The 14,434-nt window shown below is 33.6% G+C and overlaps 1 protein-coding gene across 2 annotated transcripts in view; it reads right to left on the bottom strand.

The window, feature by feature from the left end:
- Positions 1-14,434, bottom strand: part of LOC150103094 (RNA-binding protein 39-like) — a 356,476-nt gene that overhangs the window by 221,424 nt on the left and 120,618 nt on the right. For both annotated transcript variants that reach the window (XM_090397583.1, XM_090397584.1), the window contains exon 5: positions 12,731-12,901. In XM_090397583.1, coding sequence (XP_090253709.1) covers positions 12,731-12,901 — 171 coding nt within the window. The remainder of the gene's footprint in view (positions 1-12,730; positions 12,902-14,434) is intronic.

Below are 14,434 nucleotides of genomic sequence, written 5' to 3'. Positions count from 1 at the left end.
TGTTAGGTGTTTAATTATATTGCTACTCCTTCCTTTCCCTGATCACTATCGCCTGAACATAACACCTGAAATGTATTATTTAGCAGGATCTTGCCTGGTTTAATCTTTCTCGTCTCAGTAACACCAATTATGTGTATATGCTAATTTTCTAGTTTTTCTGCAAGTTCAACTCCTTTTTCATTGAATCTTCTAATGCTGATGGTTCCTATTTTCACTTCTTCTGATGTGTTTGTTCCAGTAGCTGATTTTTCACTGCTTGTCCTGGTTCTCCAATGAAAACAACAGGAACCTTGTTTTACTGAGTGACACCCCAGCTAGCATATCTCATCATGTTATATTCTTGTGCTTATTTGTGGTTTAAGTTAGAAGAGTACAATTTTGACAGAGAAGTTCCAAATTGTAATCCCATTCTCATTCATTCAGTAAAAGTGGATACCTATTAACAGGGAACACATAAAGGTGAGGATTAAACATTAGGTCAGAAGCCAAATCAGTTCTCCAAATTCCTTAAAGGCTATGGAGGTCTCCCAGTTATCTGGCTTTTAACCTCTATGTTATGGTAGATGGTGATATTCACACTAGTTCAGGACACAAGAGTATACACAGAGGATTTCAAATAGGAATGTTTATCATTTTGTTTTGAGTAGGATAAAGATGAATATCATATTAAAAAGTAAAAATATAAAATAAGAAAAATACAAGTTTTAAGAAAGAATCAAAATCCAGTAGCTTTCAGAGGGGAACTGTAGAAGACAGAAATAATATTCGAGAAAAAAAAATGAAAGCGTTTGAAAAACAAGCCCAAAACTTTGGAGTCTCAATGGCAAACTGAAGAAAACAACACTAACTGACCAGCTAGGGACACATATAGAGGATTGATTTGCAAAGATAAAAAAAATAACACTGAATGTCCAGCTAGGGACATATATAGAGGATTGGTTTGCAAAGATAAAAAAAAATACAAACTTTAGGATGGACTCAAGAAGCTGGCATATTGAAAATTCCTAGCAAGTAAGTCTGTATGTGTTCTAAAATGATGCTGAGAAAGATGTGAAAAAAGCTAAGTTATGTGCAAAACAAGCAAAATAAAAAGTCATGGGAAGACTTCAGTAAGAAGATCACACATAAATATCATGAAGACAGCAAAATAATCTGGACAAAAGTATCTAGAAAAATAAATAAATCATCATCAAATTCCTGACATGTACCCTCAAGAGGTGTACAGGATATGATAGTACTACATGAAAAATTTACATCATTACTAACATTCTATCTATAATTTTCCTCCAAATCAGTCTGTTACTTGTCAAGACTTCAACATTATCAGATCTTATATTTCTATCGTCTAAGGCGCTTTGTACCGTATCAATCAACCTATATCTTAATCTTCCCTGGGTCGTTTTACTGCTAACCTGGCAGAGAACATTTGTTTTGCTAATCTTTCCTCGCCCATTCTGTTTAAGTGACCAAACCACCTGAGATTAGCTCTGCTAACGCATTCCTGGATGCTGAAAATGTCAAGTTTTTTCCTAATATCCTTGTTTTTAATATGATATTGCCATTGATGCCATCTGTTCACGTCTCTAATCTTTCTCAGGACTCTCATATCTGCAGTCTCTAGTTTTTGGTCAAGTATTTTACTTATGACCCAGCTCTCGGATCCATAAGTTAAAACTGGTTTCAACACTGTCTTGTATATAGCTAATTTAGTGTTCCGACTAATTTCTCTCTTATTCCATATGAATTTATTCAATTTACTTCCTACCATACCAGATTTGTTGATTGTGTTTGTCTATTTCCATATTTAATTTACCATCTTCATTAAAAATCGTGCGTAAGTAGCTGAAATGTTTTACTTGTTCCACAGGTTCCCCATTCAAAACACAGTTGACATTTAATGATTCTATCTATTTTCATTGTCTTTGTCTTTTTATTGCTGACCTTCATACCACATCTATTACCACAGTTATTCAATTTAGTCAGGGAATCTTGCAAACTTGTAGCAGATTTATTTAGAAGTATAACATCATCCGCATAAACCAAAGAGGTGACATTAACATCTCCAATTCTGATATCATATTTAATACCACTTTCCTTCATAATGTGATCCATATATATATATAACGAATAACAGAGGGAATAATGTACATCCTTGTCTCACACCAGATTTAACATTAAACCATCTTCCTGTACTTCAATTCTAACTGCTAACTTGCAACTCAAATAAAGACTAAGTATTGCTTGATATAATGCCCCATTGACACCATATAACTGTAGCGCATTGATTAGCTTTTCTCTTGGCACCTTGTCATAGGAATTTTCCAGATCGACAAAACTTAAATAGAGATCTTTGTAATATTCCCATGATTTCTCAACTATTTGTCATAAAGTGAAGATCGGATCCTGACAGTCTCTATTTGGGCTGAATCGAGCTTGTTCTTCACCAAGCTTTTCTTCCACAATTCTTCTCAACCGTTTCTCAAGTAAATACTTGCATAAATCTTACCGGGAACACTCAGTAGGGAAATACCTGTGTAATTCTCACATTCAGTTTTATTTCTCTTTTTATATATGGATACTATGAGAGCGCACTCTACTCCAATCATCGGGAATTCGTTCCTCTGTCCAGGCTTTTGGAACTATGCAGTGCAGCCACTGTAAGACTTTTATACATACTTCAGCATTTCTGATTGAATATCATCTACTCCTGCTGCCTTTCCACATTTCAAGTCTTTGATGGCTTTTTCTATTTCAAGTATGGATATGTATTCCTGACTGTAAGTCTGTTGAATGTTTTTTTTTTTTTTTTTTTTATCACTGTGCTATCACTGCTTGTTTCATTTAGAAATTTTTTGAAGTAATTACTCCATACTTCAAGGATATCTTTTTCTCCCATTTTCATGTCACCTTTATCATCTCTAACTCCTTGTACAGCACTCTTTCCTCAATTTCTAAGCTTCTCAACAAACTCCAGAATATTTTGCCACCTTCTTGATATTTATTTTCTATGTTCTTGCTAAAGTCCTCCCATGACTTTTGTTTAGCTAGTTTTACACAGTGTTTCGCTTTCTTACATTTGTCTCTGTATTCTCTAAGAGCACAAGCTGACTTATTTGCAAGGAACTTTTGATATGCTTTCTTCTTTTCCTTCAGTGCCTCTTTAACTTCCTGTGTCCACAATGGAGTTCTGGTTTTTCTATCCTTGCAAACAACCTCACCACATGCCTCTCTGGCTGAATCTCCAAGGTTTGGTTCTTGTTCTCAAACTCTTTCATTTTTTCTTCAATAATCTTTGTGTATTTTAGTCTACAGTTCACATCTGAGAGCTGCAGAACTTTTATTCGCTTTAAAACTTTCTTACATGTTATTCTTTTCAATATGAAATTTAATTTTATCCTGCTCAAGACTAAATAGTGATCACTTCCAATTTCAAATCCTCTGTACACTCTGGTGTCCTGCACCAGGGAGAAAACATTACTATCAACAATAACATAGTCAATAATACTTTTCTTATTCCTTGCTTCTTCTATCCATGTGAATTTTGCACATTTTTATGTTGGAACATGGTGTTAGTAATAACCAGTCCATGTCCTGAGCAGAAATCCAACAGATATTTGGCATTATTATTAGCTTTGCTCTTTTCTCCAAATTTTCCCAAAATATTTTTGTATGTCTGACAATCATTTCCTACTCTGCTATTTAGATCCCCAACAAGGACCAACTTTTCCTTTTTCATTGTGTCAGATGCTTTCTCTAAAGCATCAAAAAATTCGTCCACTTAGTAGAACCTTCTGTGGGACCACAGGCACAAATAAGTCTCATTGTCCAATTCCCCATTCTGATATTTGACCACATCACTCTACTTGAGACTGCCTGCCATTCAAGAAGATTAGCCTCGTATTTTGTGTTGAATACTATGGCTACTCCTTTTCCTTGATTGTCAGTGCCTGAATATAACATTTTATATTTATTGCTCAGAAAGATCTCACCAGTTTTTGTCGTTTTTGTTTCAGTCACCCCTATGTCGATCTGGTACTTATCTAATTCCTCAGCTAGCTCCATTTCTTTGCCATTCAGGCTTCTTATGTTGATAGCACCGATCTTTAACTCTGGTGATGTTGAGTTGGGGTGTGCTTTCAGATTTTTTCCAGTAGCTGACTTTTCGCTGTTCGCCCTAGTTCCCTGGTAAAAACAACTGGGGCCTTGTTTAACCGGGCGAAGCCCCAGCCGGCATGAAATTTTGTCACGTTGTACCATCATTTTGTATATTGGTTTAAGCCAATAAGAATACAATTTAATCTTCTAAATCCCAAATTGCCAGCCCATCCTCGTTCGTTCAGAATCCAGTTAGATACCCAACAGGGTGCACCACGAGAAGGTGAGGATTGGACATTAGGTCAGAAGCTCTACTCGGTTCTCCGCATTCCTTTAAAGGCTATGTGGAGGTCTCCTCTCAGTTATACAGCTTTGACCCTTAAGCACCCCAAAATAAATAAATGTATATGATAATTATTAATAAGTTAATATAATAAGGGGTGCTTAAGGGTCAAAGCTGTATAACTGAGAGGAGACCTCCACATAGCCTTTAAAGGAATGCAGACAACCGATCAGGGTTTCTGACCTAATGTCCAATCCTCACCTTCTCGTGGTGCACCCTGTTAGGTATCTACCCGGATACTAAACAAATGAAGATGGGCTCGCAATTTAAGATTTAGCCAACCGAATTGTATTCTTATTGACTTAAACCAAAATATTAAATGATGGTACAACATGACAGAATTTCATGCGGGATGAGGTGTTGCCCGGTTAACCAAGGCCCTGCTTTCGCCAGGGAATCGTGGCAAACAGCGAAAAGTCAGCTACTGGAACAAATCCTAAAACACACCCCAACTCAATATCAGCAGAGTTCAAGTTGAGTATGATCAACATAAGAAGCCTGAATGGCAAAGAAACGGAGCTAGCTGAGGAATTGGATAAGTACCAGATCGACATAATAGGGTCACTGAAACAAAAAAGACAAAAACTGGCGAGATCTTTCTGAGCAATACATTCAAAATTTTATATTCAGGCAAAGACAATCAAGGAAAAGAAAGAGTAGACATAGTGTTCAACACTAAATACGAGGCTAATTTTCTTGAATGGCAGGCAGTCTCAAGTAGAGTGATGTGGGCAAATATCAGAATGGGGAACTGGAAAATGAGATTATTTGTGCCTATAGTCCAACAGAAGGTTCTACTAAGGTAGAAGTGGAGGCATTTTTTGAGGCTTTAAAGAAAGCACCTGACACAATGAAAACTGAAAAGTTCGTCCTTGTTGGAAATGTAAATAGCAGAGTGGGAAATGACTGTGAGACATACAAAAATATTTTGGGAAAATTGGGAGAAAAGAGCAAGGCTAATAATAATAATGGCCAATACCTGTTGGATTTCTGCTCAGGAAATGGAATGGTTATCACTAACACCATTTCCAACATAAAAATGTACCCAAATTCACATGGAGAAAAGAGGCAAGGAATAAGAAAAGTCTCATTTACTATGTTATTGTTGTTAGTGATTATTCTCATTGGTGCAGAGGATATGAAACTGGAAGTGATCACATTTAGTCTTGAGCAAGATAAAATAAAACTGAATTTCATATTGAAAAGAAGAATATGTAAGAAAGTTTTAAAGGGAATAAAAGTTAAGCAGCTCTCAGATGTGAACTGTAGACTAAAATATACAAACATTATTCAAGAAAAAATGAAAGAGTTTGAGAAGAGGAACCAAATCTTGGAGATCGGTGACAAATCCCAAAGAAAACATTAATGTATTCAAACAGCAAGACATGTGTCTTACTGTTTGAATAGCAAGACAAGACAAGTTGTCTGCAAAGATAGAAAAATCAGAACTCCATGGTGAACACAGGAATTTAAAGAGGCAGTGAAAGAAAAGAAGAAAGCATATTATAAGTTTCTGGCAAAAAGTCAGCTTGTAGTCTTAGCGAATACAGAGACAAACACAGGAAAGCTAAACACTGTGTAAAACTATCTAAACAAAAGTCATGGGAATACTTCGGTAAGAACTTTAAAAATAAATATCAAGAAGGTTGCAAAATATTCTGAAGGTTGCTGTAAAAGCTCAGAAATGGAGGAAAGCATGCTGTAAAAGGAATTAAACATAAAGGTGATATGAAAACTGGAGAAAAAGATATCCTTGAAGTATGGAGTAATTATTTTGAAAAATTGCTAAATGAAACTAGCAGTGATGACAGTACAACAGTAAAAAACACTGACTAGGCATGCAATCAGGAATACATATCCATACTTTAATTATTATTATTATTATGTGACACCTCCAGGGAGTCCACAAACTCATCTCAGGAGAGTGTGCCAACAGCATCGAATGACTGAACCCTTCCAACTACTGACCACGCCTAAACTTGCTTAACTTTTTGCGTGAGTCATTAGTAGCAAAGGCTCTACCAATCGACCAACCTTTGCTCGCTTTTAGTTGAAGTAAAAAAAGCCATCAAAAGTCTGAAATGTGGAAAGGCAGCTGGAGTAGATGATATTTCACCAGAAATGCTCAATATGGAGGTAAAGAGGTCTTACAGTGGCTGCACTGCATAGTTCACAGGGCCTAGAAAGAGGGACGAATTCCAGATGATTGGAGTAGACCTCTCATAGTACCCACGTATAAAAAGAGAAATAAAACTGAATGTGAAAATTAAAGAGGGATTTCTCAACTGAGTGATCCTGGTAAGATTTATGTCAGTAAACTTGAGAAACGGTTGAGAAGGATTGTGGAAGAGAAGCTTGGTGAAAAACAAGCTGGATTCAACCTAAACAGAGGCTGTCAGGATCAGATTTTCACTTTACAATAAATAGTTGGAAAGTCATGGAAATATAACAAAGATCTGTATTTAAGTTTTGTAAATCTGGAAAAAGCATATGACATGGTGCCAAGAGAGAAGCTATTCAAAACGTTACAGTTTTATGGTATCAGAGGGGCATTACAGTATATCAAGCAATACTTAGTCTTTATTTGAGGTGTAAGTCAGCAGTTGGAATTGAAAGAAATACAGGAAGATGGTTTAATGTTAAATCTGGTATCAGACAAGGATGTACATTATCCCCTCTGCTATTCATTATATATATGGATCACATTATGAAGGAAAGTGGTATTAAACCTGATATCAAATTTGGAGATGTTATTTCAGCTCTTTGCTTTATGCGGATGATGTTATACTTCTAAATAAATCCACTACAAGTCTGCAAGATTCTCTGACTAAATTGAATATCTGTTGTAATAGATATGGTATGAAGGTCAGCAATAACAAGACAAAGAGAATGAAAATAGGCAGAAGCATTGAAAATATCAACTGCATTGTAAATGAAGAACCTATAGAACAAGTAAAACATTTCAGCTATTTAGGCATGATTTTTACTGAAGGTGGTAAATTAAATATTTAAATAGGTAATAATCAAAGCTGGTATGGTAGGAAGTCAACTGAATAAATTTATATAAAATAAGAGAGAAATTATTCAAAAATTAATTAGCTGTATACAAGACAGACTTCAAACCAATTTTAACTTATGGATCTGAGAGGCTGGGTTAGAAGTAAAACACTTGACCAAAGACCAGACTGCAGATATGAGAGACCTGAGAAAGATTAGGGGCAAGAACAGAATGCATCAATGGCAATAGCATATTAAAAACGAGGAAATCAGGAAAAAACAACTTGACATTGTCAGCATCCAGGAATGTGTTAGCAGAGCTAATCTCAGATGGTATGGTCAATTAAACAGAATGGGAGAGAAAGATTAGCAAAACAAGTGTTCTCTACCAGGTCGGAAGTTAAAACATCCAAAGGAAGACCAAGATGTAGGTGGATTGATATGGTAAAAAGTGCCTTAGAAGATAGAAATATAAAATCTGACAATGTTGGAGCATTGACAGGTAATAGATTGATTTGGAGGAAAATTGTGTAAAAACATTTACATAATTTTTACAATTTACACTTTAAAAAAAAAAAAATTACATCGTTAGCAATGATGTAAATTTTTCATGTAGTCCTATCATATCCTGTACACCCCTTGAAGGTAAATGTCAGGAATATGATGATGATATAATAAATATAAAATAAATTATATAGCAAATATCTTAATAGATGCGGCAAAAAAAAAAAAAAAAAATCATTAAATAACTGTTTATTTGAAAATAACAAATTTCTAAATGTACTGCATTCATATTCCACGTGTCACTACGAATAATGTGTTGATATGCCAAATGTATCATTGTGTATAATTCCAAAAAAGCATTGGGGATGATGAATTATAAAGCTGACTGACTGATTTTGGGGTTGCTTTTGATTTTAATGGTATATACCTACATATTTAGTTATTATGAAGATTTTAGGTAAGTGGAATTATTTCTTGCCATTTTGTTTGCTTACTTACTCAGCTATAGTTTGCCTTTTTATTTTCTAGTTCATCATCATCATCATTAAATTCCTGACATGTACCCTCAAGAGGTGTACAGGATATGATAGTACTACATGAAAAATTTACATCATTACTAACTTCCTATCTACAATTTTCCTCCAAATCAGTCTGTTATTTGTCAAGACTCGAATATTATCATTATCAGATCTTATATTTCTATCGCCTAAGGCACATTGTACCGTATCAATCCACCTATATCTCGGTCTTCCTCTGGGTCGTTTTCCTGCCAACCTGGCAGAGAACACTTGTTTTGTTAATCTTTCCTTGCCCATTCTGTTTAAGTGACCATACCACCTGAGATTAGCTCTGCTAACGCATTACTGGATGCTGACAATGTCAAGTTCTTTCCTAATATCCTTGTTTTTAATATGATATTGCCATTGATGCCATCTGTTCATGCCTCTAATCTTTCTCAGGACTCTCATATCTGTGGTCTCTATTCTTTGGTCAAGTGTTTTACTTCTGACCCAGCTCTCAGATCCATAAGTTAAAATTGGTTTGAATACTGTCTTATATACAGTTAATTTAGTGTTCTGACTAATTTCTTTCTTATTCCATATGAATTTATTCAGTTTACTTCCTACCATACCAGCTTTGTTTATTCTGTTGTCTATTTCCATATTTAATTTACCATCTTCACTAAAAATCATGCCTAAGTAGCTGAAATGTAAGAAAGACAAATGTAAGAAAGCTAAACACTGTGTAAAACTAGTTAAAAAAAGTCATGGGAGGACTTTGGCAAGAACATAGAAAATAAATATCAAAAAAGGTGGTAAGATATTCTGGAGGTTGTTGAAGAAGCTTAGAAATGGAGGAAAGAGTGCTGTAAAAGGAGTTAAAGATGATAAAGGTTACATGAAAACAGGAGAAAAAGATATCCTTGAAGTATGGAGTAATTACTTCGAAAAATTGCTAAATGAAACATGCAGTGATAGCACAGTGGTAAAAAACACTCAACAGGCATAGAGTCAGGAATACATATCCATACTTGAATTAGAAAAAGCCATGAAAGGCTGGAAATGTGGAAAGGCATCAGGAGTAGATGATATTCAACCAGAAATGCTGAAATATGGTGGTATAAAAGTCTTACAGTGGCTGCACTGCATAGTTCAGAAGACAGAGGGACGAATTCCCGATGATTGAAGTAGAGCTCTAATAGTACCCGTATATAAAAGAGGAAATAAAACTGAATGTGAGAATTACAGAGGTATTTCCCTACTGAGTGCTCCTGCCAAGATCTATGGAAGCATACTTGAGAAACGGTTGAGAAGAATTGTGGAAGAAAAGCTTGGTGAAGAACAAGTTGGATTCAAGCCAAATAGGCCTGTCAGGATCAGATCTTCACTTTACAACGAATAGTTGAGAAAGCATGGAAATATAACAAAGATTTATATTTAAATTTTGTTGATCTTGCCAAAAGAGAGAAGCTATTCAATACGCTACAGTTATATGGCGTCAATTGGGCATTCTATTAAGCAATACTTAGTCTGTATTTGAGTTGTAAGTCAGCAGTTAGAATTGAAGGAAGTACAGGAAGATGGTTTAATGTTAAATCTGGTGTGAGACAAGGATGTACATTATCCCCTCTGTTATTCATTATCTATATAGATCACATTATGAAGGAAAGTGGTATTAAACATGATATCAGAATTTTAGATGTTAATGTCAGCCCTTTACTTTATGCGGATGATGTTATACTTCTAAATAAATCCGCTACAAGTTTGCAAGATTCCCTGACTAAATTGAATAACTGTTGTAATAGATATGGAATGAAGGTGAGCATTAAAAAGACAAAGACAAGGAAAATAGGTAGATTTGTTGAAAATGTCAACTGTGTTGTGAACGGGGAACCTGTGGAACAAGGAAAACATTTCAGCTACTTATTTTCTAGTTTGATTTCAAAAACAAGATTCAAAGAAAGACTCCTATTATTTTTAAATAAAATTTATACAACTGGTAACCTCCACTCTCAATAGAATGGAAAAAAGCAATTGTGATTCCTATCTTTAAAAAAGGTAATAGAGATGACCCTATAAACTATATAGGCATGAAGTATACTAAATTCCTGTTACAAAATATATAGCAGAATATTAAACAGCAAACTAATGAAATATTCTGAAATCTTTATTTTAGAATTACAACATGGATTTAGAAAAGGACAATCATGTATAGATCCAGCCTTTTGCCTAAAATTAATAATAGAGAAAAGAAGAGAATGCAACTTAGAAATACTGCATTTATTGACTTTGAAAAAACATTTGACAAAGTTAAAAGAAGCATTTTGTTTAACATATTAAAAGAAAGACAAATACCAAATAATATCCTAAAAGCTATCAGAATTATATATGAAAATAACCAAATAGAAATAAGATTAAATCATGAGCTATCATATACGAGAGAGATAAACCAAGGGTCCAACAGGGATGCCCCCTCTCAGCAACTCTCTTCAATATTTACCTAAATGAAATAAACAATAAAATGGAATAAAAATGTCCATCAAGGTATTAAACTTTCTCCTACTGTGAACTTAAACACTCTCCTTTTTGCCAACGACCAAATAATAATTACAAATTCTGAAGATAATTTACAGAAAGCTATTTTAGATCTAAATGAGATAGCCAAAGATTATGGTATGGTAATATCAACAGAAAAATCAAAAACTATGGCTTTTAAAGGACAAGATCCAGCAAGAACTAAAATAGTAATAGATAACAAGATCTTAGAACAGGTGAATTCATTTAACTACCTAGGATGTATGATCACATATGAAAATGATATAAACCTAAAAATTGAAAATATTTAAAAATACAGGTGTAATTAACTCTATATTTAAACCAAACCTAGTTCAAAAACAAACCAGACTAAAAGTATACAATACATTAGCCCTACCAGTCTTATTGTATGGAAGTGAAATCTAGTCAATAAAAGAAAAAGACAAACAAAGATTAATAACAGCAGAAATGAAATTTATGAGAAAAACTGCAAAGTATAATCTATTTGATCACAAAAGAATTAAACCAAGAATCAGTAATAGAAAATATTAAAAAATATAAACATAAATGGATGGAACATGTTGAAAGAATGAAAATAGAAAGATTACCAAAACAAGCCTTAAAGTACAAGCCATTAGGAAAAAGAAAACCAGGACGTCCTCTTAAAAGATTCAAGGATGACTTCTAAGGCCAGAACAGGCCATGCTAGGCCTAAATCCTTGATATGCATGATGATGATTTCAAAAAACAAATAAACTTTATGTGCTATTGCCCATAAGAATAGTCCAAATAGTTGTATTCTGCGACATGGAGAGACACCATTTGTGAGGTAATTCAGTTCACTATTGTGAAAGTTTTGTTCTTTTACTGTTTGCAACAGTGAAAGTTTTTTTAGTTTGTTACAGCATGATGTAGATTTCATTTTCTTGTTATTTTTGCAATCTATATTTTTAAATAGTCTGAACCAGTGAGTGGTTTTCAAATAATGTACGTTTTTAAAGAAATGTCAGGTGGTTGCATTGCCCCCCTACTCAACCCAGTGTGGAGCAATTATTTTCAGTTCCAAAATTCATTAAATCAGATTTGAGAGAATCAATGAAAGAGGACTTGCTTGAGGTAATCTCGTTCTTAAAAACAAACTGCCATACATAATTAAAAATTTTAAATTTCAGTTTCTAAGGGAATTAAAGTTAATTTGTATGTTTTACTATGGCAATTATAAGCATTTTTTTTTCAATTTATAATTCATTCATTTTTGTTCCTTTTGTTCATTAAACTAAAGGTCAAATTAACTATATTTTTAGCCTATAGCATAAATAAATATCATTCCAACAGTGTTTATATTTATCACTTGGGTATGATCATTACTTACTTCAACAGTTTGAAACTAAATTAGGATTTTGATAAATAAAAGAAGCTGGAGCTACAAAATTTTCTTCTGGCTTCATAGCCCTCACTGAATTGTGAATTTCACATGCACAACACTGTCAGTCTATCCTAAATGTTCCTTACCATTAGCCCGTTCATTGTAAACTCAGTCACTGTAATATCAAGTAATTGTATTTTACTCCCCTGAATGTACTATAAATACAAACAAAACTAGTTAAGATCTTAAATAATAGTGTTTTTGTTCAACCAACAGTCTCTATTTTGTAAATACACCGAAAATTAATTCTAGGAGAGAATATTTTTCCTCCGTCAGAAGTGATACAGTAGGTGTTTTAGCAACTCAAATATACCATGATAATATACAAACCTACTCCTCCTCCTTTCTCTTCCCCTGCTATAGCTATGTCTTCTGTGATCTCTACTGCGACTTCTTTCTCCTCTACTCCTGCTTCGCCGTCCTCTACTAAGACTGCGACTTTTTCTGTCCCTACTATGGCTTCTTTTTCCTTTGCTACTGACTGAGCTTCCAGCAATATTTCTAAAAAAAATATATATATATATATACACACGCACATACATACACATATATATATATATATATATATAAGATATATATTTATATATTAAGATATAGATTTATATATTAAGATATAGATTTATATATAAGATATAGATTTATATATAAGATATATATATAATTAAAATAAAAGATTGTTTATTCTCACTAAAAACAAATAAAATAAGGATATTTTATTGCAAAAGGTGTGGTATAACTAAATGACAATAATATAACTGGAATAAATAATTAGCTTAAAAGTTGGAAGGTGTTTCATGCCATCACAATGTGCCAGAGCAGTATCATGTTTCAATCTCATGCATACTTTATGTCTCTAAAGTAAATTATATTCTTGTTTTAATCCTTTACCTAAATGCGAATAAACAAAATCTTCATGACTAAGTGACTTGTATATAGTGGCTATTTATTTTGTGTCAAATTGTATCAGTATCTATCCCATAATTCACAATACATTCCATTTCAGATGTGTAAACTGCCACTATGGGTTCTCGTTAGTGAGAACTGCACCTATGGAGATAGTGGAAGCACTATCAGTTTTACTACACAAGTAGCAAAACGGTGTATTGCCATATCATTTAAAATATTCTGGATGAAACTTTTTCTTTATCCAAGAAAATCTCTTTGCATAAAGGATTAAAAAAAAAAAAAAATCTGTAGTCATCTGTATATAGAGGCTGATGACTGTGCATCAAATTGCCTAGTTGTGAAGATGATACTCCATAAAAATAAAAAAAAAATTGTTCACTCATGAGTATAGGATTAAAGCAAGAATATAAATTATCTAGTATAATTTGCTTCATATTAGAGTCAGCCATGGTTATGAAGAATTCTCCTAATCTGAACAAATATCGTTGCATCAATTTGCCAAAAATTTGGGAGACTTATCATCTCCTAGATAGCTGTAATACTTTTTTTTACAATATTAGAGGGCACCAAATTAGGACTTTAGATCTTTTGTCTGTTACAATTTGGATTGTTTCACTTACTCATTGTCTTGTGGAAACCATAACATGCTGCTTTGTGCTCTGAAGATGCTGGTTTGAAATCCAGCAAAATATAAGCCATTAATATTTAAAAAAAAAAAAAAATAAAATAAAATAGTTCATTTGGTGTTGTTAATACTATTGAAATAAGTTATGAAAATCATTAAATGTCTGCTGCATAAAGTACAGCATTGCTATCGATATTACAATATTGCTATTTCCCAGCAGGATGGCAAGTAACTGACACAAAACTAGGAAAAGCAGCACAATTTCCCCCACTTCCAAAAAATAAACTATTGGCCAATTAGCATGCTCTATTGCATAATCAAAATAGTTGAGATGATGATAATAACAAGACTGCAAGACTGAAGAATTAAGTCTTATCCCCAATGAACAATTTGGATTCCAGGAGAACCACTCCACAGAACAAGTTCTTAGAATTATAAAAAAAAGTATTTATTTTTTCTATTGTAAAGTTATTTTTGGATGTTGACTGCTGAAATCTATAATG

This window comes from Typopeltis vanoorti, chromosome 9, assembly GCF_054136105.1.
Source record: "Typopeltis vanoorti isolate ZY-2024b chromosome 9, IOZ_Tvanoo_1.0, whole genome shotgun sequence".
NCBI classification, from domain to species: Eukaryota; Metazoa; Arthropoda; class Arachnida; order Uropygi; family Thelyphonidae; genus Typopeltis; species Typopeltis vanoorti.
The sequence above is the reverse complement of the archived record's forward strand: the minus strand, read 5'-3'. Positions and strand labels throughout refer to the sequence as shown.